At 53.2% G+C, this 23,123-nt stretch overlaps 1 protein-coding gene across 2 annotated transcripts; it reads left to right on the top strand.

The window, feature by feature from the left end:
• The first annotated feature begins 6,769 nt into the window (after positions 1 to 6,769).
• On the top strand, positions 6,770 to 17,997 carry ARHGEF15 (Rho guanine nucleotide exchange factor 15). 2 transcript variants are annotated; one of them, XM_079904316.1, is made up of 16 exons: positions 6,770 to 6,813; positions 8,540 to 9,198; positions 9,460 to 9,792; positions 10,049 to 10,103; positions 10,900 to 10,958; positions 11,061 to 11,272; positions 11,400 to 11,560; positions 11,733 to 11,885; positions 12,020 to 12,149; positions 13,493 to 13,567; positions 13,670 to 13,762; positions 13,851 to 14,011; positions 14,095 to 14,247; positions 14,408 to 14,490; positions 14,601 to 14,705; positions 16,167 to 17,997. In XM_079904316.1, the coding sequence occupies exons 2-16, from the start codon at positions 8,589 to 8,591 to the stop codon at positions 16,316 to 16,318; spliced, it is 2,535 nt and encodes an 844-aa protein (XP_079760442.1). In that variant the 5' UTR covers positions 6,770 to 6,813; positions 8,540 to 8,588; the 3' UTR covers positions 16,319 to 17,997. The 2 variants fall into 2 exon arrangements, with proteins under 2 accessions (XP_079760442.1, XP_079760441.1); XM_079904315.1 differs by having other exon boundaries at positions 10,900 to 11,272.
• The last annotated feature ends 5,126 nt before the right edge of the window (positions 17,998 to 23,123 follow it).

Below are 23,123 nucleotides of genomic sequence, written 5' to 3'. Positions count from 1 at the left end.
TTTTAGCCCCTAGTTACTTACCATCCTCCACCTGCATGGGGGACCTTGGTTCCGGTAGAACAACTAAAAAGATCAGATTGTTATGCATATCCCTTGAGGAGGACCTAGGACTCTGTTTTATCGCTGAATTGTTGCTTCTTGAATGCTTTGCCTTTGTTCCTGCATTCTTTTGTTCCCCTAAGATCATTAATTACTGAGACCTGCTCTAGGGCAAACATTGTGGCCAGGCTGAGATCACAAAATGGCTTCGACCTAAAATGGCTTCTCTTATGTCAAGAAAGCCATGTGGGGTTCTCTTTCTCCGGGACCCCCTACCCTATCTGCTTATAGGATGAGAGTTCATCATTGTTTTAATCTTTGAGTTTATACCAGTGACTCTCCAAGTGCAGTCCCTGGAGCAACAGCAGCAGCACCTGCGGACTTACTAGAAATAGAGATTCTCTAGGCCCATCCTAGACCTCCTGCACTGAAGGCGGGGGCCTGACAGGGGCTTAACAAACCGTCTAGGTTATTCTGATATGTGCTAAAGTTTTAGAACCACTGCTGAAGCCTTTCATTTTTAATATCCAGATGCCCTACAGATACACAAATTTTTTTTTTTTTTTTTGCCGTGCGCGGGCCTCTCACCGCTGCGGCCCATCCCGTTGCGGAGCACAGGCTCCGGACGCTCAGGCTCAGCGGCCATGGCTCACGGGCCCAGCCGCTCCGCGGCATGTGGGATCCTCCCGGACCGGGGCAGGAACCCGTGTCTCCTGTATCGGCAGGCGGATTCCCAACCACTGCGCCACCAGGGAAGCCCCAGATAGACAACTTTTAAAGTGTTATTTTTTTTTTTAAATAAGCTTAATTTTTATTTCTTAAAAATTTTATTTATTTATTTTTGGCTATGTTGGGTCTTCGTTGCTGTGTGCGGGCTTTCTCTAGTTGCGGCGAGCGGGGGCTACTCTTTGTTGTTTCGGTGGCTTCTCTTGTTGTGGAGCACGGGCACTAGGCATGCGGGATCCAGTAGCTGTGGCATGTGGACTCAGTAGTTATGGCTCTTGGGCTCTAGAGCACAGGCTCAGTAGTTGTGGCTCACGGGCCTAGTTGCTCTGTGGCATGTGGGATCTTCCCGGGCCAGGGGTTGAACCCGTGTCCCCTGCATTGGCAGGCGGATTCTTAACCACTGCGCCGCCAGGGAACTCCTTTTCCCTGTTTTTTTTTTTTTTTTTTTTTAACTGGGTGGTTTGTTGTTGAGTTTGAGTTATTTGTGTATTTTGGATAAGAGTCCTTTATCAGATAAGTGTTTTGCAAATATTTACTCCCAGTCTATGGCTTGTCTTTTCCTTCTCTTAATAGTGTCTTTTACAGAGCAGAAGTTTTTAATTATAATAAAGTCTAACATCAATTTTTTTTCTTTCATGGATCATGTTTTTGGTGTTGTATCTAAAAACTTATTGCCAAACCCAAGGTCACCTAGATTATCTCCTATACTTTCTTTTAGAAATTTCATAGTTTTGTATTTTACATTTAGGTCCATGATCTTTTTTGAGTGTGAATGATGTAAGGTCTGTGTCTTTTTTTTCTTTTTTTTTGCGGTACGCGGCCTCTCAGTGTTGTGGCCTCTTGCGCTGCGGAGCACAGGGAGCCTGGATGTGCAGGCTCAGCGGCCATAGCTCACGGGCCCAGGCGCTCTGCAACATGTGGGATCTTCCCGGACCGGGGCACGAACCCGTGTCCCCTGCATCGACAGGCAGACTCTCAACCACTGTGCCACCAGGGAAGCCCGGTCTGTGTCTTTTTTACATATGGATATCAGTTGTTCCAGGAAGTTTTGTTGCAAATTCTATCCTTTCTCCATTGAATTGCTTTTGCTCCTTTGTCAAAAGTCAGTTGACTCAGGGAATAGAGCCAACATTTTATCATAACTATAAATGGAATATAATCTATAAAAATTTTGAATCACTATGTCGTACATCCCAAACTAATATAATATGGTAAATCAACTATACCTCAATTTTTAAAAAATATCAGTTGACTGTATTTGTGTTGGCCCATTTCCATTGATCTATGTGTCTGTTTTTTCACCAATACCATGCTGTGTTGATTATCATAGGCTGTTATCATTTTTGTTTCCCCCTGGGTATGAATGTCCTGAGACACGTGTGAGAGGAGTGAAGGGGAAGCACAAAGATGGCCCCAGGTCTGAGAGAAGGGGTGAAACCACGGAGAGGGGAGAGTGAACGGTGCAGAGGCCTGGAAGGCACGGAGCTGTGCCTCTTCTGCACCTCTACCTGGGGTGGCCTAGACACCCATAGCTTCATATTGGCTGCCAGGCCCCATACCTGATGTGCTCACCCTCCACCTAGTGGCAGTTGGACAGAATCCTCTATCCTCGCACAGATTAGAACCTGCATGGATTCCCAGAGCGGGCCAGCGTTTCCTCACTGCCCGCTTCCTGATTTATCCCACACCACAGGCTACCTACCCCTAATAGCTTTCTAGACAGAAAAGAGGGCCTAGGTGTTTTGTACTCCATGAAGGATTCTGTTGGAGTTCAATGTCCTGGCCCTATCAGCGGCCAGTGGGACTCAGCACTTCTTTCATCATGAGCTCCTCTCCCGTTGGAAGGGATTTTTTTTGCATGAATTAAGCTTTGTCCCTGCTTGGGTCACACGCTCACCCCTGAACCAATCTCGGTAGCTAGGGAAGAGGAAATGTGCCGACTGGCTGCTTCTGGGCCATACATTCCCCCCAGAATGGGCCATGTGGACCTAGAATGATGGAAGGGCGGGTTCCCAAAAGAAAACTGGGTGCTGGTACCAGAAGAGGGGGAATGGGTGGGCAACTGGTTAAAACTCCTGCCATCCACTCCTCCGCCTGCTCAGAAACCTCAGTGCCTCTACTGCCCTGTCCGGTTGCCCGTGGGGTGGCCACTACATGTTCCTCCAGCCTCATACCCCTCTTTTCATATCAGCTAAGCTTCCCTCTCACAGTCTCCAGATGGGCCTACTCTCCTCTTCACTGCTTCTCCACTTCTATGGTCTCCCCAGATGGTCACCCATGCCTTGCCTCTTGGCCTGGCCAAACTTTACCTGATTTTCCTAACAACCAGGTGAGTGACGTAAGGAGGACTGAAGGAGGGTCAAAGCCACCTGATGTGGAGGTAAAGGGGTGAGACAGAAAGACCTAAGGACTCCTCCAACCTTCCAGCAAAGAATCTTTGGGCAAAATCAAGACCAACCACCTTGAAGCTTCTGGGGCTACTTTGTTAATCATTTTTATTTTTTAAAAATGTTTATTTATTTTTTGGCTGCACCTCACAGCTTGCAGGATCTCAGTTCCCCAACCAGGGATTGAACCCAGGCCACGGCAGTGCAAGCCAGGAATCCTAACCACTAGGCCACCAGGGAACGCCCATTAATCATTTTTAAATTGAAAGTATTTTGTTTTTCACAAAGATGTTTACTGCAGCATTAATTGTAATGCCAAAAACTGGAGGCTGCCCAAATGGCCTGCACTCGAGAATGAATTATAGCGTTTAAGATTCTTTCAACAGTAAGTGACAGAAACTCAGCTCAAACTAGCTTAAGCACAAAAGGGAATTCAGTGGCCCCCGAAACCGAGCAGTCCAAGGGGCTTAAATGATGTCAGGCCCCCTCCATCCCTTGGTTCTGCTTCCCTCCGGTGTGGGGCTCATTTTCTCTCACTATTGACTAGTTTCCTCCATTGTGGGGAAAGGGAGGCCAAGACGCAGATTGCTCCAGACTTATATTATTCCTGCTTTGTGACCTTGGAAGAAAAAGAAAGATGCCCTTTCCCAGAGACCCAGGGCAGGACATCCTGGCATGGGTGATTTGCTCATTCCTGGGCCAGTCTCTGTGGCCAGAGGAATGGGATCCTGTGATTGGCTGAATCTGGTTCCGGTGGGCAGGAGGAGGTTGCTGTGACTGACGGTCGCACCGGAACCGCATGGAGTGGGGTGGTAGATGAAGAGTTTCCCAGAAGACTTTTACTGCTGTTACCAGGGTGACAAAATCTAGTTGATGCAATAGTACCTTCCAGGAAAAATTATAATTACAAAGTCCATGTATGTAGTGACATGACAAATAGTTATGAAGCAGAAAACAGAATTGAAACTATGATGGCACGTTTGGAAGGTAGAAAAAGAGAAAACTTTTGCTTTGTTGGGGTGGTGGAAGAATGTATCATATTAAAAATCTTCTGGGACTTCCCTGGTGGTGCAGTGGTTAAGAATCCACCTGCCAATGCAGGGGACACGGGTGGTTCGAGCTCTGGTCCGGGAAGATCCCACATGCCACGGAGCAACTAAGCCCGTGCACCACAACTACTGAGCCCGAGTGCCGCAACTACTGAAGCCTGCGCACCTCGAGCCCGTGCTCTGCAACAAGAGAAGCCACCACAGTGAGAAGCCCGCACACCTCAATGAAGAGTAGCGCCCGCTCACTACAACTAGAGAAAGCCTGTGCGCAGCAACGAAGACCCAACGCAGCCATAAATAAATTTATATAAATAAATAAAATAAAAATCTTCAGTACCTTTGCAAAAATATTTGTACAATAAATAAAAGGTGTTTGTGCAAAAATAATCTGGCACATATCACACGATACGATTTTCAGAGCTAAGTTTCTTTTCGGAATGAGATGGGGCATAAATAGACGGTGATTTGTATAGATCTGAAATGTCATGCTTTTCATCTTTGTGGTTGCTTTGAGCAGGGGGCCAAATGGAACCTCTTTGTCAGGAGCGTTAGAACATTCTCAGTGTAGCTCCAGTGAACTTTAGTTCCCCAAAACATGCTATCCTGCCTTTGGGAGCAGAGGAAGTCTCTCCCCACCAGGCAGGCAGGTGAAAAGCCTTCAGGTGGGTCTCTGATAAGGACAGAGAGAGGACAAGGAAGTAAGCTCAGACGAGCCAGGACGGACAGGTAAAGGTGCATGGGCGGCCCAGCCCACCTAATTCCCCTTTTTGTGCCCATACCCCCATGCAGAGCTGGGGTGGTTCATGTCGTACCAAGTGCCAACATGTCTGCAGCCGACAACCAGCACTTTGGGGTTAGTTATCTTTTTCTTTTTCTTTTTGGCCGTGCTGTGTAGCTTGCTGGATCTTCCTTCCCCAACCGGGGATGGAACCCGTGCCCTAGGCAGTGAAAGTGTGGAGTCCTAACCACTGAACCGCCAAGGGAAGTCCCAGTTATCTTTTTAAATGTTATTGTTGTAAGTAGTAAAACTAATAAAGACATTCCTATCTTAGTAAAAACAAAAAACAGGATTTGTTTTGCTACACACAGGTATCTGGCTTTCTTGATAGGGTCTCTGAGGCACACTTGTAGAGATTTTGTCTCCCTGGAATCTAGGGGAGAGAGAGAGAGAGAGAGAGAGAGGAAAGGAGAGCCAGGGGAGTAGTGCTGTGGGGAGGATTCAACTCAGTTTGTTCAATTCATCAAAATATTAAGCACCTCTTATTATGTGCCTGAATTTGTTCCAGAATTTTAGGGTATATCAGTGAACAAAAAAGATAAAGATCACGCCTCCAGGAAGCTTACTTTCTTCTTTTTAAAATGTCATCATTTATTTATTGACAGGAAGCTTACTTTCTAATGTGTATGTAGCTATAAACATACTATGTCAATTTAATAGTAATACACTATATACTATAAGGCATGATTGCTATGGGAAAAAAGGCAGGTCAGGAATTTGGTGTGACGCAATTTTAAAGAGTGGTAGGGCAGCCTCACTGAGAAGGCGATATTTGAGAAATGAGGTGAGGGAATCTTTCACGGGGATGTCTTGGGAAGGGGGTCTCCAGGCAGAAGACACAGCCAGTGCAAAGGCCCTGGGGCAGGAATGTGCCTCAGAGGAGAGGTTTAGGTTCATTGTTGGAACTTGTCTTTTACTCTGGACTTTGTCTTTTACTCTGAGGAAAAATGAGTTAAAATATATGTTCTAACCCAGTTTTCTGGCTTTTCTTCTTAGTGTCTTGTTTGGAGTGTGTGTGTGTGTGTGTGTGTGTGTGTGTGTGTGTGTGTGTGAGAGAGAGAGAGAAAGTCTGGCAAAAGCAGGCACCTGGGCATGGGCAAAGGCCCCCTGAGCTCCTAACTGCCCTTGCATCTTCCTCTCATTACCCTACTTCCCAGGCTGGGGTGTGGCTCATTCCACCCCCTCAGTTGTTTTTATGACACACTCTGAGCCCTGAGAACTCAGCTCTTCAATCACAGAGCAAATTAGAGGTGAGAGGGACCCCTGCCCACTGCCCCCGCCCCCAGGGGTACTGGCTCCCAGCCAATCAACATCAAAGCCTCCCAGGGGGACAGGGAGAGTCAGGGGCTGGGACCCTGAGAGACAGGGACTGAGAATGGGGAGCAGGCAGGGGGCTCAACAGAGGGCATATCCACCTGGGGTGCACTGAGATCTCACACCGACCCCTTGGTCCACTACACACACACACGCTCGCCTGACACAATGGCCGGGTGGGGCTGAGGAACTGGCTTCCTCTGCGGAGATCTCAATCTGGGCCCTCAGTTCCCGCCCCAGAAACACAGGAACAGACCATCAGAGACCCGGCCCCGCGTTCCTTGTTCCAAGGGGCAGGCAGGACGGGCTGAAAATAGAAACCGCTTCCAAAAAGATAAAGGTAAATTTAGGGAGGGGGAAACCGGGGTGGGCGGTGGGGTCCCTTGGTGTGAGATAATGGGCTGACTCACCCCCTGGGGACAGGTTGGATGCGAAAGGGACAGGCTGTCATGCGAGGTGTGGAAGAGATGGTCAGACACGCCGTCGAGGGACACACACCCCATCCCTCAGCGATCCAGAGGTGTCTGGAGCCCACGCCCTCCCGCCAGCCCAGCCAGTGCCATTGCCACCCTGTCCTCACCCCCACCCCTGTCCACCCCCGGCCGCTGTCCACACAGCCATGCGGACCCAGGACAGGACGTGCACATACAACGTGCACAAACAGACCACTCTCCACGGCTGAGTTTCATCCTTTCCCCAGACTCTGTTATCCTCTGAAACCCGGCATTCGGGGTCCCTCACATCTTCCAGAGCCCCAGTGTGCGCATGTGGAGTGTGGTGTGGTTTGGGGGGGGGTGTCCGGTTGGGAGGAGGATCCGATTCCTGTTTCCTGCCCCTACTCACTCGGCCCCGGGAGGTGACCGAGAGTGGAGAGGCCTCGAGGGTGAGTGCTTGGGCCGAGTACCTGGATCCCTGCGAGAGGCCTGAGTGGGGGGCGGGGGAAGGAAGTTAGGGCAGGTACCTGAGGGGGGCAGGGATCTCTGAGGGGGGGCTGGGGAGGAGCTGGCCAGCTGGCGAGGCTACTGCCCGGGGTCACCTAAGGAGCTTCCTGCCAGAACACAGAGGCCATTGAGCTGCAAGACTCCCAGCCTACAGCTCCCAGCCCCACCCTGCATCATTTCTCAAAAACCAATCTGGGGCCTGGAGGGATCTGACTCTCCTGCTGACTCCACAGGGGAGTTTGGGGGCGCCAGGTCTCCCAGCCCGGACCTTGCTGCCGTCTCAGGATTACAGCGCCTTCCTGGCGGGAGGAAGTGAGCCCAGGCCCCAGCGTCTTGGCACCATTGGTCCTCACCTTAGTCTGGCCTCCTGACCACCCTCTAGGCATCCTGGCGGGACCCAGGCTTCCACCGGGGCATCTCTCCGGGACCAGGTGGGGGGCTGGGAGACAGGCAGGGGTGAGGATGGGGCAGGAGAGACCATGCGGGGGCCTCCTGGTCTCTTGGGGTCAGAGGCTCCAGGAACCTTCATGGCAGGAAAAGGAGACTAAAAATAATCCGGAAAGGGAGAGTCCAGAGAGAGGAACTGGGAAATGGGGGCGGAGGGCCCGTTGGAGCAGGGAAATAGTGATGCATCCCTCACGGCCCAGGCACGGGCGGGCGCGCAGGCAGACGCACACCGCACATACGCCCCACACGACAGCACGGAACACACACACCCTTGCAGCCCCATCTCACACAACACGCTAGACACACTGTGTACTCCACGCTCCCACTGCATACTCGCGTGTAACAGATACACTCTGAAACACAGCATCCAACACCCCGTTCGTGTAGCACTAGAAACACACCATGTCCACTCACGCTTAAACCACACACACAAACCTCCACAGCACACACTACAGACACAAAACACAATAAATGAGGTAGACACATAGCGGCTCTACCGGCACACCCCACTGCCCTTACTGATCCAGTTCTCTTGCACCCCTCCCCCAGCCTGGGTCTCTACCCAGGTGCCCCAACTCTGGCCTCACTGTCTCCTCTGGCCTGACTGGGGCAGCAGAGGCTGAAAGACAGAGCGCAATGGAGGCTGGGGGTGCCAGGGAGGGTTCAGAGTCCTCAGGGAATGGAATAAGGAGGGGTGAGAGGTAAAGGGAGCAGACAGTGGAGATGGGAAGAGAGGAAGTGTACCCGCCTTCACTCCTGACTCTGAAATCTCGGCTCATTTACTCGCAAACATTTCTGCTCGCAGGCCTCGGTCTACTCGTGGGCACTAAGGGTCTCTCTTTCTGTCCCCTTCCTCAGGGGATGACTCCAGCAGCGTACCCCACTCCTTGGAAGAGCTCGGAGGAAGATGTCAGCTCAGTCTCTTCCTGCAGCAACACCCCCTACCCAGAAGCCCCCTCGGATCATCCGGCCCCGCCCCCCTTCTCGCCCCCGGGCTGCCCAGTCCCCGGGGGCCCACCACAACGGCTCCTCTCCACAAGAACCTCCCCTCACTGCCAACGAGGCACCAACACTGATGTGCACCCCCATCTTCTGGGAGCCCCCAGCCTCGTCCCTCAAGCCCCCAGCCCTTCTGCCCCCGTCAGCTTCTAAAGCCAGCCTCGACTCCCAGACTTCCCCAGACTCGCCTTCCGGCACCCCCAGCCCAGTGTCCCGGCGCTCCATCTCCCCAGAACCCGCTCCCCGGTCTCCAGTGCCCCCACCCAAACCCTCCGGGTCACCCCGAACGGCTCTGCCCCTGCTCCACTCGACCCGGGCCCCTGGCCAGGATGGCTCTGCCTCGGCCGCAGGCACCGTGCGGAGACTGGCTGGCAGGTTCGAATGGGGGGTTGAAGGCAAGGTCCAGGCTCCAGATGCCCTGGAGCCGGGTTCTCCCGGGGGACCGGATGTGAATGGAGAGAGAGAGACCGCGCAGGGCATCCTCGCTGGGAGTGGGTCCCAGGAGAACGGCACTCCAGGTAAGCCCGGGCTGGCTCGATCCAGCTCCTCTTCTTTGTTTTCAGGGCTTTAAGATTGGGTACTTGAAGGGGCTACTTTTTAAAAACTGGATTCCATGTTTGGAAAATCTGGTTTTCAGATCTCGGGGGGTTTGAAGAGAGTCAGGGTAGAGGGGATAGATGCCTAGGGCTGACCTCCATGTTCCTGCTGCTGTGCAGGTTAAGGGGAGGGAGGAGGCCTGGGGAGGGTGGGTGTCCTAAGGACGCCCCTGTCTCCCACAGATGATGCGCTGGCCTGCCCTGCCTGCTGCCCTTGTGTCTGCCACGTAGCCCGGCCCGGCCTGGAGCTCCGATGGGTGCCGCTGGGGGGCTATGAGGACGGCCCCAGGGTGCCCTGCCGGGCCTCCCCACTGCGGACCTCCCGCTCCCGCCCCAGCCCTCCAAGCCTCGGCCAGCCCCCAGTCGTCCTCACGTCCTACCGCTCCACTGCCGAGCGCAAACTCCTGCCACCCCTCAAGCCCCCCAAACCAACCCGGGTCAGACAGGACGTCACCAGCTCTGGGGACGCCCCACAGCCAGATCTCGATCTGCCCTCCGAAGATGGAATCCAGACAGGTACAGGGCCCCCAGGGAGTGGACCTCTGGGCTGGGAAGGAGCCTCTGGGCTCCACCGGGTGGAGGTGGAGCGTTCTGAACACAAACTGACTACAACCCCCAGCAGGCCCTGGGCTTCTTGTTCCTCCACCAGCTGCTGCTCTGGGACTGACCGGAGTTGTAGTTTTTACAGTAACGGTCTCTGCTGGGCGGGAGTCAGGAGTCCTGGGCTGGGGATCCTGGAGGCTTTCTCTCTTCTCTCTGGTTCTCTCTCTAGGGGACAGTCCCGATGGCGTCCCTCAGAACGATCCTCCAGCCACTACGGAGGACAGGTACCAAACACTCCCACCCTTATTCCTAACTGAGAGCAGACTAACCTTCGGGTCCACCTGAATCCCACCCCCACAAGTGTGGAGTGAAGAAGGCCTAGGCCTCTAGGGACAAGCAGTGCCGGTTTCTAATCCCAGCTCTGTCCCTTATCAGCTGTGTGACCTTATACAAGTCACTTAACCTTTCTGGGTCTCAGCCTCCTCACCTGTGAAATGGGGGTAAACATACCAAATACTTCATAAAGTTGTTGGGGTCTCATATCGGTGACGAGCCAGGGCCATAATAAACCATTTTAGTTCCCCCACTTTGAGCTTCTGTCGAAATTATTGCCTGCGAATCCATGTATCAACCAGGAACATCTCTCCTGTGTTATCTGGGCCTGTTAATCATTTCACCACCATTATCAGAGTTAATCTGAGGCCATCCATGTATTCAACCAACATTTACTGGAGTTGATTCTCCCGGGCTTCTACTTTGGGTGAAAGGGTGCATGGTGGTGCTGATGACCAGAACAGAGCGGGGAGGTTTAAGAGCTGGGTTTGCCCATGTTGAGTTGTACCGAGGCACCCATAGGACGTTCCAGACAATGGTCATTCCATGAGAGCCCTGGAGATGGAGGCTTGGAAGTCGCCGGTGCACAGTAGTTGAGACTGCAGGAATGGATGGGGCCCACTTAGTACAGGGCCTCACATACAGCAGGCACATAAAACGATCCGGGCTTCGGTCACAGTCCCTGCACACAACCTACCCCCTTACACTGTCACGTGAGGAGCATTCCATCCTTTTCTCTTTCCACAGGGAGGCTGAGGAGCTGGAGGAGCTGAAGGGGCAGAACTGGGAGCTGCCCCTGCAGGACGGTGAGGGCCTCTGCACCTGGGGCGTCCCTGCTGAGACCGTCAAGCAGTGGGCAAGGGTTCCGGGGCACTGGACTTCGCTGATGTGCGACATCTGCTCTCCAGAACCCCTGTACCAGACCTATCGAGCAGCCGTGCTGTCAGAGGAGCTGTGGGGGGTCAGTGAGGATGCGGGACCCTCTTCAGCAAATCCTGGGGAAGCTCCCCCCTTCGCCCGGCCCCCCGGACCTCGCAACACGCTGTGGCAGGAGCTTCCGGCTGTGCGAGCCAGCGGCCTCCTGGACACCCTCAGCCCCCAGGAGAGGCGCCTGCAGGAGGTGGATGCACCTGGGGTCGGGCGCGGCGGGGGTGGGGTGGGGTGGGGGGGGGGGAGGAGCCTGGGACCCGGCGCCTGGGCTGCCTGGGATCTGGGCTTTCCACTAAGGCCCTGCTGTTCCTCCTCAGAGCCTGTTCGAGGTGGTGACATCCGAGGCCTCGTACCTGCGCTCCCTGCGGCTGCTGACCGACACCTTTGTGCTGAGCCAGGCGCTCCGGGACACGCTCACCCCCCGCGATCACCACACCCTCTTCTCCAACGTGCAGCGCGTCCAGGGAGTCAGTGAGCGGTCAGTGGGGCCAACACCTCTCCGCAAGCGGGCCTCGGGAGGAAGCACTCCTCAGCGCTCTCCTGTCCCCGGGCCTCCCCTCCAGGGCCCACTGAGTGCCCAGCTCTTCCCTCGAGAAGCCGGGACACCTGGCTCTCTGCCCCCCTCCATTACTTGTCGCCCACTCCCCCAGGTTTCTAGGGAAGTTACTGTCCCGTGTGCGCTCTTCCCCCCACATCAGCGACCTGTGCGACGTGGTGCACGCCCACGCCGTGGGGCCTTTCTCCGTGTACGTGGATTACGTGCGGAACCAGCAGTATCAGGAGGAGACGTACAGCCGCCTGATGTGAGCGTCCCAGGGGCGGGGCCCCGTCACCAGTGCTGGCGGGAGATGGGGAGCAGGGTCGGGGTCCAGGCCAGGGCAGGTTGCGGGGCGATCGGGGCCTCGAGGCAGATGCCAGCCTGCGCCTGCTTCTACAGGGACACGAACGTGCGCTTCTCTGCGGAGCTGCGGCGGCTGCAGAGCCTCCCCAAGTGCCAGCGGCTCCCGCTGCCGTCCTTCCTGCTGCTGCCCTTTCAGCGCATCACGCGGCTCCGCATGCTGCTGCAGGTACCCGTCCTGGCTTGGGCCCTTTTCGGCCCCACCAACCCCGTTGGAGAGCTCTCTCCAGGGGCCTCCTGCCCCACCATCACCATTTCCCACCCCACCACAAACACAAGAATCCCCTAAGTCAGGACTCCTAATCGGGGCCTCTCCAACCAGGACCCACCAAACCCTACCTGGAGCTACCCAAACGTTTCAAGGAGCCGTCTGCGTGCAGGAAAAGAGCCTCTGGCTAGAGACCTGAATTCTAGATTTAGCTCTGCCACTAACTGGCTGAGCGACCTTGGGCAAGTCCCTTTCTCCCTCCAGGTCTCAGGGGGAATGTGATGAGTGGTCTTTGAGGTCCTCTCAGTCCTGTCTTTGACCGTATGCCTTCCCAGTGGGGTGATATCACCCTCAAGGAGGCAAAAACTCGTTCTTTGGGGGGCGAAAAAATCTTAAATATTCCAATGGTTTGTGGTACTCCAAAGGGCCAGGGTGTATAAATAAATATACAGTATATTTGTGGTATTAAAATTTGATGGGGGCGGGGGGAACGATTAGGGAAAAAAATGTCTAAGAAGATTCCTTAGTGGGTTGATACTGAAAAAAGGGGTGAGAAACACTCTTCTGTTGCAGAATAGAAACTTCTCCCTGAACTAGGTCGCCTGATGTGGGGATCTCAATATGAAGAGTCCCCAACTAGATCCTCAGTGCCCTTGCCTTATTCAGCTTTATATATCCCCAGTGCAGACAACAACAACATAATAATGATGATGATATTAATCATAGTAGCTAAACAACTGTTGGGTGTCTGTTCTAGACATGGTTCTAAGTGCAATACGCTCGTTTAACCTTACCAACGACTATGTGAGGGTAGGAACTATTATTGACCCCACTTTATAGATGAGGAAACTGAGGCTCAGAGAGGTTAAATAACTTGCCACAGGTCACACAGATAATAATTGATGGAGACAAACTTTAAATCCAGGCACTCTTAACCCCACGCTATATTGTTTGTACTAATAGCTGTGGTTAATAATTATTAAAATAATAGCAGCCCTCTTTTCAGCATTTACTATGTCCCAAAGGCTATGCTACGTACTTTACGTGTATTTGCTTGCAGAATCCTCACAACAATGCTGATGGTATGGAAGGTGGGAGTTATCCCCATTTTACAGATGGGGTAACTGAGACTCAGAGAGGTAACCTGACTTGCTCAGGGTTATGCAGACAGCGAGTGGTGAGGTTGGTCCCCCAGCCCTGTGAACCCCCAAATGCCAAGCCAGGCAGGGTCCTCTGAGCTGCAGCCCCTCTGAATCCCGGAGCCACAGAGCAGGGGCCCAATTACCCTTCTTCCTCATCCCCAGAATATCCTGCGCCAGACAGAGGAGGGGTCCAACCGCCAGGAGAATGCCCAGAAGGCTCTGGGTGCTGTCAGCAAGGTTGGAGGGGGATGCTGGGGCTGGAGGAGGTGAGGAGGCGGTAGGGAGGGATGGAAGGGGTGGAAGGGAGTGGGGGTGGGTGACTTGGCTCCCCTTACCCAGATCATTGAGCGGTGCAGCGCCGAGGTGGGGCGCATGAAGCAGACAGAGGAGCTGATCCGGCTCACGCAGAGGCTGCGCTTCCACAAAGTCAAGGTCAGATCCTGCCCGGGCTCCCTGCTTCCCTTTCCCCGCGGTGCTGGTGCTGCAGGGAAGTCAGAACCTCCTCCCTGCTTCCTCACAGGCCCTGCCCCTGGTCTCCTGGTCCAGGCGCCTGGAGCTGCAGGGGGAGCTGACTGAGTTAGGATGCAGAAGGGGGGGTGTGCTCTTCGCCTCCCGCCCCCGCTTCACCCCCCTCTGCCTGCTGCTCTTCAGTGACTTGCTGCTCATCACTCAGCCCAAGAGGTGGGTCTCAGGGAGAGAGGCAGCCCAGGCAGGATTCCAGCTGGACCCCTGCTCTCCCTCTGAACTTCCTCTTCCCTGGGCAGTGGGCAGCGGCTACAGGTTCTGGACTATGCCCATCGCTCCCTGGTCCAGGCCCAGCAGGTCCCGGACCCATCTGGACCACCTACGTTCCGCCTCTCCCTTCTCAGCAACCACCAGGGCCGTCCCACCCACCGGCTACTCCAAGCTTCATCCCTGTGAGTTGTGTCTCTTTCAGAAAACACCCTGGGGACCCTCACTTGACCTCTCCGAGTCCACCACCCTCCTCCCTAATCTCTCTCCTCCGAAGCCCGTGCCTAACTAACCCCCAGGAGGATCTCCGGGGCCAACTGTGACCCTTCCCTCTATTCCCACCAGATCAGACATGCAGCGCTGGCTGGGAGCCTTCCCTACCCCAGGCCCCCTTCCCTGCTCCCCGGGCACCATCTATGAGGACTGTGGTGAGTGTTCCCTAGAGGGGAGGAGGGAAGGAAAAGTGAGTCTTCAGGGGAAAATGGGGAGAAGCTAAAAAGAGTCTGGATCCCACTGTAATGTCACCCACCCCGACCAGACTGTTCCCAGGAACTCTGTTCAGAGACTTCCACACCTGCCAAGAATGAGGGACGGAATCTGGAGTCCAGGGCTCCCCACAAGCACCTATACAAGAGCCCCGAAGGTGAGAGATTCTTTTACTTATTCATTCAATAAATATTTATTAAGCACCTAGAGGTGCCACTCGCTGTTCTCGGCACCAGTAACCAAACACGCAGATATTCCTGCCCTGCTGGACTATACATTCTAGTGGAGGAGAAACAATAAAGAAGAAACAAGATAAATAAGGAACATATATACAATGGAATATTACTCAGCCATAAAAACAAACGAAATTGAGTTGTTTGTAGTGAGGTGGATGGACCTAGAGTCTGTCATACAGAGTGAAGTAAGTCAGAAAGAGAAAAACAAATACCATATGCTAACGCATATATATGGAATGTAAAAAAAAAAAAAGGTTCTGAGGAACTTAAGGGCAGGACAGGAATAAAGACAGAGACATAGATAATGGACTTGAGGACAAGGGGAGGGGGAAGGGGAAGCTGGGATGAAGTGAGAGAGTAGCATTGACATATATACACTACCAAATGTAAAATAGCTAGCTAGTGGGAAGCAGTTGCATAGCACAGGGAGATCAGCTTGGTGCTTTGTGACCCCCTAGAGGGGTGGGATAGGGAGGGTGGGAGACACAAGAGGGAGGGGATATGGGGATATATGAATACATAGAGCTGATTCACTTTGTTGTACAGCAGAAACTAACACAACATGGTAAAGCAATTATACTCCAATAAAGATGTTAAAAAAAAAAAGTAAGTAAATTATACTGTCTGAAGGTGGTAAGTGCTGTGGGAAAACGAAAGTGGAGCAGAGTCAAGGGGGGTCAGGAGTCCCGGGGTTGGGTAGGCTTACATGTCTAAGTAGGGAGGTCGAGGGGGACCTTGTTGAGGAGGCGCCGTGTGAGCAGTGACTTGGTGGAGGTGAGGAATTTAGGCACGTGGTGTCTGGGGGAAGAGTGTCCCAGAGGGAGGCAGGAGTCAGGCCGGTGTGTTTGAGGAGCAGTAAGGAAGCCAGTGTGGCTAGAGGGAGTGAGGAAAACGGGGAGAAGCAGATGACATCATAGGGGTAACGGGGACCAGATCACGTGGGTCCTCGTAGGTTCCTGTAAGGAGTCTGGCTCTCACTCTGCGTGAGATGAGCAGTCAACGCAGGGCTTGACAGAGGAGGGAGCCCGATCCTCTTTTCTTTTTTTTCTTTAACTTTTTATTGGAGTATAGCCTATTAACAATGTTGTGATAGTTCCAGGTGCACAGCAAAGCAAATCAGCCATACATATCCATGTATCCATTCTCCCCCAAACTCCCCTCCCATCCAGCCTGCCACATAACACTGAGCAGAAGGACCCCGACCCTCTTTGATGTTGATGTTTCCTCCACTTCTAATGGCCTTTTTACCAATTCTCCAAGGCTTCTCCACTAATCCCCGCACCCGCCATGACCTTCAGGCATTAGACCCCACTGGGCCTCCTCTCCGTCCTGACCTGCCCCCTGCCCCGGTCCCACTTAGGCCCTTGTCTCTCTTTCCCCAGGCTGGCTGAAGGGGCTTCCTGGGGCCTTCCCTGCCCAGTTGGTGTGTGAAGTCACGGGGGAACACGAAAGGAGGAAGCACCTTCGTCAGCACCAGAGGCTCCTGGAGGCTGTTGGGTCCTCTTCAGGCTCCCCCAGTGCCCCCCAGCCCTAATGCAGGCCGGGGGGACGGGGTGGCGGCACAAGTTGGGACAGCTGGCAGCCTGGCACAGAGGAGACAAAGCCCATCCGTCCGTTGGATTTGCTGTCAGTGGAAACGCTACCTCAGTGGCAACCAATAGGGACCGAGCTTCAGGACTGGGCAGCCAATGAAAACAGGGCCGTCTGAGCCCACGCATGAGGGAGAATGAAGATGGCTTGAGTGGATTGCCAGTGGAGACAGAGGCTCAGTGCAGAGCGGCCAGTGGGCACTGAGCTGGCTGAGCCTCTGGCCAATGAGTATCCCTGCTATGCTCACAGCCAAGAAAGAGGAAGCTAGGTCAGTGCAGCTAAAAGAGGGCTGCACTGGAGATAAAGTCCTAGGATAAAATAGCCAACAGCAGGGACACATCCAGCCAAAGAAGATGGCGATCTGGGCCCAAGACACCAGTAGGAACCCTGCTTGGTGCTATAGCAACGACCGTCTTGCCTTTTGAGTCTGGGAAGTATTAGATTCCATTCGTGGGGTGCCTCCTGTGTCCTCTTAAGCCACTTCCTCTCTTCTAGAAGAATCCAGAGTGTGTGTCTCAGAGAATCTGTGTGTGTGTGCACGTCTGTATACTTATCAAGGAAGGTGATTCTGCTGAACATGTTGTGTGTGTGGTCTTGCCCCCTTCCCAGATGATTGAATCCTCGATTTCTCCCCTCACTCCCCATTTTTCCTATTAGTCTCCTCAGGAAAGACACTAGGTCTGAGCTCCAGAGGAGAATGTGCTGGGTGTGGTTGGCAGCCAGAGGCCAGAGCTGGGGATGAGAGGCCTGGGTTCGGCCTCTGTAATCCCTACCTGAGGATCCTCCAACCTGAACTATACCAGCCATTCAGCCTCGGCCTCGGGCTTCAGACTGGCTCTGGGTCCCAGGGTTGAGTGAAGAAACAGGAGCCGTGGATCTCGGGCCAGCTGAGCCTCTAGGGCTTTCTTGCCTTCATCCTGGTCCTTGCACAGAAACACTGGGCCAAGCAGTGGGGAGAGAACAGAGAACCAGCATTACTGCCTAATCCCACCCAGAGCATCTGCTTCCAGATGAGAGACTGCCCCCGCACGATGCCAGAAGGAGGTGAGGAATGGAGACAGAGCGGAGCAGACAGTTGCTGGCAAGTGGGGGCCTGGGCCTGGCACAAGGTCATCCCTGAGCTAAGCCGTCACACCTTCCCTTCAGCTCATGCATGGCAACTTGCCCAGGACAGAAACTGCCACGCCGACCACTGGAGATGCAAGGACTCTGGGAGACTGAGAGGGAGAAAGGCACTGGCATTTGGCATGTCCATGACTTTGGGGATTCACCTAGCACAGTGCCTGACATATGAGAAACCCTCAATAAATGGTGGAGCTGCATTGAGGCTCTCCTGGGAGCATGTGCTTAAAGGAGCAGTGGTTTCCAAATGTGACTTTATTAGGGGGAGGGGCTGGTTGAAAAGGGATCCTTTGAGAGCAGGGGTCAGCTCTGCTGGGAACTGGGGCTTGGAGACCAGGTGCAAGGTGTGTTGGCACACTCATAGGTCCTGAGGGATCTATGGCGGTGTGATGGGGGGAGGGTTGCAGATGCTGAAGCAGAGAGCTGCTGCGGGTTGGGGAAGAGGACTGGCAGAGCCAGATATGGATGGGGCTCTGGCAGGGGATGAAGATGCAGCAAGAAGGACACAAAGTGCAATCAGTCAGCAATAAAGATCCTTTACTGACCAGCCAAGCATCTCTGTGTCTAACTTCTTTCAATTCTACTTATTTATTGAGTGCCTTCTATGTGCCAGGCACTCTCCTAGGATCTGGGGACACAGAGATGAAACAGACAAAGGCCTCGACCTCAAGGAGCCTACATTCTGGGGGAGCAGGTGGGGGGAAGTTACTAAGTAAACAAGTTAGTAAGTAAGAAAAGATCAGGTAGCAGTGAATGCTATGATGAAAATATAGCGAAGGCTATGATACAGAGTGCCGTGTGTGTGTGTGTGTGTGTGTGTGTGTGTGTGTGTGTGTGTGTGTGTGGCTTTGGGGAAGACCCTGGAGGAGGTAACATGGAGCTGAGACAAGAAGGGAGCATCTGGGACGATCTGGGCAAATGGCACTCTAGGGGTGGTCTCAAGGGGATTGAAGTCCAGGAAGAGAAGGCAGCGGGCATGGGGAGGGAGCTGGCCTACAGGCTCCTTCCTTTCCTAGTGCGGGAGTCCCTCCACACAAACTCCCCTCTTCCCCTGACATAGAGAGACACACATCCAGAGGCAGACACAAAGCTGCACATGTGCCCCATATATGTTCCATCTCAACTCCTCACTCTCTCCCAGAGTCCTGCCACTTAAGGAAGCCTCCAGGCTCCAAGTCAGAGGTTCTAATATTGGGATGATGGGGAGATGGAAACCAGTTAAGAATTGTTTGGGGGAAGTAAAGACACAAAATATAACCACATGTTCCAAAGGGATGGAAAGACAGGGAGTGAAGGGGACTGTCATGTTTCTGTTATCTCAGAGGCCCCTTTCCATTTTGGGGGGACCTGAGTGTGTGTGTGTGGTCCTGGAGGGGTCTGCATTCTGCAAGCCTGTTGGAGAGGGTAGAGGGGCATGAAAGAGGCAGATGTGAGGGAGCAAGGACCGCCAGTAGCATGGAGAAAGTGGATGGGAGAAGGAACGGGGCCCTGGTAAGAAAGACAGAGAAAATGGAATAATGGATGGTGGGGGCGGGGGAAGGTATGGGACGTCCCTGGCAGTCAGAGGTTAAGAGTCCGCGCTTCCACTGCAGGGAGCGTGGGTTTGATCCCTGTTGGGGAACCAAGATCCAGCACGCCTCGCAGCGTGGCAAAAAAAAAAAAAAAAAAGGGAGGGGGTACAGGTGGCAGTAAGTAACTTAGTATTAGTTCCCCTAAGCTCTCTCGCTCCCTTTCCTGAACACCCTCTGCCAGGCATCAACTTCTCTGTGTATACAGCCTCCTCCTGATGTCCATCATCCTCTCCCTCCTGTGTTGCTCCTCCCCTTTCTTGCCCCTCTGGCTGCCTTCTGCAATTTCCTTGCAGGTGTGGCATGAAGACCCATGGGAGGAGAAGTCTCTCTCAGTGCTGCCCTGTCTGGCATTCCAGGCACGGTGGTGTTACTAACATCCCAGGTGGTAGAGAGGTACACTGACTGGCTTGGGGCATCCTGGAGCTGCCATTGCCCCATTCCTTCATATTCTATCATTCTGGGGAGGTGGAAGAAACAAACATTTTCACAGGCTTAGGAAAGGCTCACGTGTGTCTCAGACCTGGCGGAGGTGACTGGGGAGACAGATTGGGGAAGCCGGGCTCTGGTTGCGAGGCTTTCTCTGAATCAGTACGTGCTCTCTGCACTCACAGCAGCCCTGCTCCTCATATCTGTGGCCTCCATATTTGGGGAGTCGATGATAATGCAGATAGGATAGGGCTCTGACCTCCCTTTGCACTGGCCCTTCTATGGGCTCTGGGTCAACATCCTCGTGGCCATTGTTGCAGGTGAGGCTGGTTGCAATCATGACCTCAAGCAACAGGTGTTTGAGAGGAGCCCGCTTCTCCCCACAGCCTGCTCATTAGCGTTCTCTCCTCTCCTTTTGGCCCCACCGACCCCTCCAGCCCACTTTCTGCGATCCATGCCACAGCCCTTCAACCTGGCTCTCTGTCCATCCCTGAAAGCTTTTCTCTCTCCTTCCTTCCTCGCAGGGCTCGCATCTCGTCAGCTACAGTGGTATCTGCTGGTTCCTGTCCTCCGTGTTAGACAGTCGCCCAGGCAGGCATAGCATCCCGGTGCAGGAGTACCTCTCCTCCGACAGCTTCTCCAGAGAACTCCCGGAGGCCGCCCCGTCCTGGCTCCCCAGTACGCCCTCTCCAGACTACCCGCTCTCCACCCTCCAGCGGCCCGAGAGCGCCCCAGGCCAAAACAAGGGAAGCAGAGGGGCAGAACTCCCCGAGGATTCACTGGGACCCAACCCGTACTCCCCTCACCCCGGGGCGTGGCCAGGACCCTGCATGGACCCGCCCCCTGGATTGGCCCCGCCTCCAGGCCGAGCTCCGCCTCTCCCCGTGAGGCTGAGCTCACTCTCCCTGCGGTGGACCCAGACCTACTGGTCGAGGAGAGCTTCCCGCACCCGGCCTTAGCAGGACATCTGGCCAGGCTCGGTCTCCTGCTTCCGCCCCCACGGAGGAATCCTCACGAAGTTGAGGCGCAAGCTCTTCGTTTGCAGTCAACCGCACGCCGACGCCCCCTCCCCGCGCTGACCCGCCGAACTCTTGCTGTCGCCCCGCCTTCCCAGGGCAGGCGTTTAGCAGATTATCAACTTCGGACCCTATTGGTCACCTAGGCGCTCAGCTGCCAAGCATCGGAGGCCGGGTTGGCATTTTCCGTCGGTCCCTGCACGCACCTCTGTCACTGGGAACCCAGCCTTGCCTTGATGCTTTTCCAGATTCACAAAGGGAGGCAACCTTGAGTTTAGCCGACTCTAGACCAAGAATGCATAGAGGCAGCCTGTCTGTGTCCTTCAGTTTATTGCCCAGGCCACAGAACTACCCTGAGCCCTGGTCCAGAGAGCTCAGAAGCATTTTCTCTTGGGGAGGAAACTGATTCATTTCTGAATACTTGTTTTCTTTTCATATTTGGGGTGAGAAGAAACAAAGTAGGCTGAGAAGAGGTAAGAATCAGAGAGAAGTGCTGACAGGTGTTGGGGAAATGTCAATTAAAACCAATAAACATTTCCTGAATCTCAGCTAAGTGCCCAAATCAAAAGGAGGATGGAAGGGAGAAAGAGGAAGACAAAGTGGGTGAGAGAGAGAGAGAGAAGAAACGTAGGAGGGAGGGCTTGTAATGCAGGGGTCAGATTCTGGCCTGCAAAGGCAAAGACGCCTTGGATTCAGGAGCAGGACCAGAGACTGATTTTCCATAATATTGCTGATTTTTTTCCAGGATGCTTTGAATATACCCAAAACTCTCGAGTGAGACTGTCCAGATTCAAATGCTGGCTCTACCACTTATTAGGTCTGTAACCTTAGCCGTGGTTCGATCCCTGGTGGGGGAAGATCCCACATGCCGTGGAGCAACTGAGCCCGTGCGCCACAACTACTGAGCCCGTGCGCCACAGCTACTGAAGCCTGCACGCCTAGAGCCTGTGCTCTGCAACAAGAGAAGCCACTGCAATGAGAAGCCCGTGCACCACAACGAAGAGTAGCCCCCGCTCGCCGCAACTAGAGAAAGCCTGTGTGCAACAACAAAGACCCAATGCGGCCAAAAATAAATAAATAAATAATAAATTAATTAAAAAAAGAAAAATTAGAAACTGGCCGTTTGTTTTCCAAAGTGTCTGTACCATTTTGCATTCCCACCAGCGATGTATGAGAGTTCTGGTTGGTATCCTGCTCTGTGTCTTGGCCAGTACTTGGTGTTGTCAGTTTTGTCGTTTTTGTTTTGCGTGCCGGTCCATTAGGTGTGTGGTGCTATCTCACTGTGGTTTTAATTTGTGTTTCCCTAATGACTAATGATGCTGAGTATCTTTTCATGTGCTTCTTGGCCATTCACATATCTTCTTTGGTGAAGTGTCTGTTCAAATATCTTGGCCTTTTAAAAACTGGGCGGGTTTATTTTCTTATTATTGTGTTTTAAGAGTTCTTTAAATATTCTAGATATAAGTCCTTTATCAGATATGTGATTTGAAAATATTTTCTCCCAGTCTGTGGCTTATATTTTCATTCTTCTACCTGCATTTTTCCAAGAGCAGAAATTCTTAATTTTGCAGTCATTTAAAAAATATATATTTATTTATTTACTTATTTGTCTGTGCTGGGTCTTAGTTGCAGCATGTGGGATCTTCATTGTGGCACATGGAATCTTTAGTTGTGGCATGCGGGATCTAGGTCCCTGACCAGGGATCAAACCCAGGCCCCCTGCATTGGGAGCATGGAGTCTTAGACACAGGACCACCAAGGAAGTCCCTGCAGTCACTTCTTGCTTTGTTTTAAGCAGCCATTTTTTTCTTCCTACTTCTGTTTAGTTGGTATATAGAAGGCAATGGAATGTCCCACAGGGGCAGAACCAAGCAAGCAGGACACACACTGGCAAGTGGGTCTGCCCATCATTCTCCCATGTGCCCAAAGCCTCAAGGTCAAAGGGCATCCTGGGAGGAGAGTGGACCTAGCAACCCAGATCTCTTACAGTCTCATTCTTTACTCAGTGTGTTATCCTTGGGCTGGCAGCATGGGCACCACCTGGGAGCCTGTCCGAAGTGTGGCGTCTGCATTTTAATGAGATGCCCAGGCCAGGAGTACACACATTAGAGTTTGAGGAACACCAGCAACGACAGGCCCACATGAAGGAAGGATGCATATTTCATAGATGTGAAAGGGAGGGAACATTGCAGCCACTGAAATGAATTCTGGCCACTGAAATGTCCTAGCGATGCCATGGGTCTGGGAGCTCACCACAAAGGAGATTCATGCTGGTGTTTGTACCGGGATGAGCTGGCCTGGGGTAGGACTGTTTCTGAGTGTAATGCAGGTAGCAAAGCACGTCCACGTGGACAGTCAAGGAGTGACCAATAAGCCTGTGTTCTCGAGTCCATGTTCTAAGCCCAAGTCCATGTTCTCCAGGTCGGCTTTGCCCATGGGCACTGAGAGGCTATTGTCCCCTAAGGATGTCTAAGCACCTGCCCTTACGGATGGAACAGTGGGGCACCTTCCTTCTCAGAAAGCTCCCAGCCTTGCACTCCATTCTGGCTGCATCTCTGTACCTGTGTGAGCAAGTGATCATTATTTGCTGACTGCTCAGCTTCCTTTCTTTTGG

Source organism: Stenella coeruleoalba (genome assembly GCF_951394435.1).
Source record: "Stenella coeruleoalba genome assembly, chromosome: 19".
NCBI lineage: Eukaryota > Metazoa > Chordata > Mammalia > Artiodactyla > Delphinidae > Stenella > Stenella coeruleoalba.
Note: the sequence above shows the minus strand (reverse complement) of the source record. Positions and strands in the feature narration are given on the sequence as shown.

What these genes read in the sequence shown, in the direction of transcription:
- ARHGEF15 (XM_079904315.1), top strand. Translation starts at nt 8,589, where the DNA reads ATGTCAGCTCAGTCTCTTCCTGCAGCAACACCCCCTACCCAGAAGCCC. An exon ending in GAGACGTACAGCCGCCTGAT is followed by an intron (nt 11,886 to 12,019) that starts GTGAGCGTCCCA and finishes CTGCTTCTACAG; the next exon opens with GGACACGAACGTGCGCTTCT. An exon ending in CTCTGGGTGCTGTCAGCAAG is followed by an intron (nt 13,568 to 13,669) that starts GTTGGAGGGGGA and finishes CCCCTTACCCAG; the next exon opens with ATCATTGAGCGGTGCAGCGC.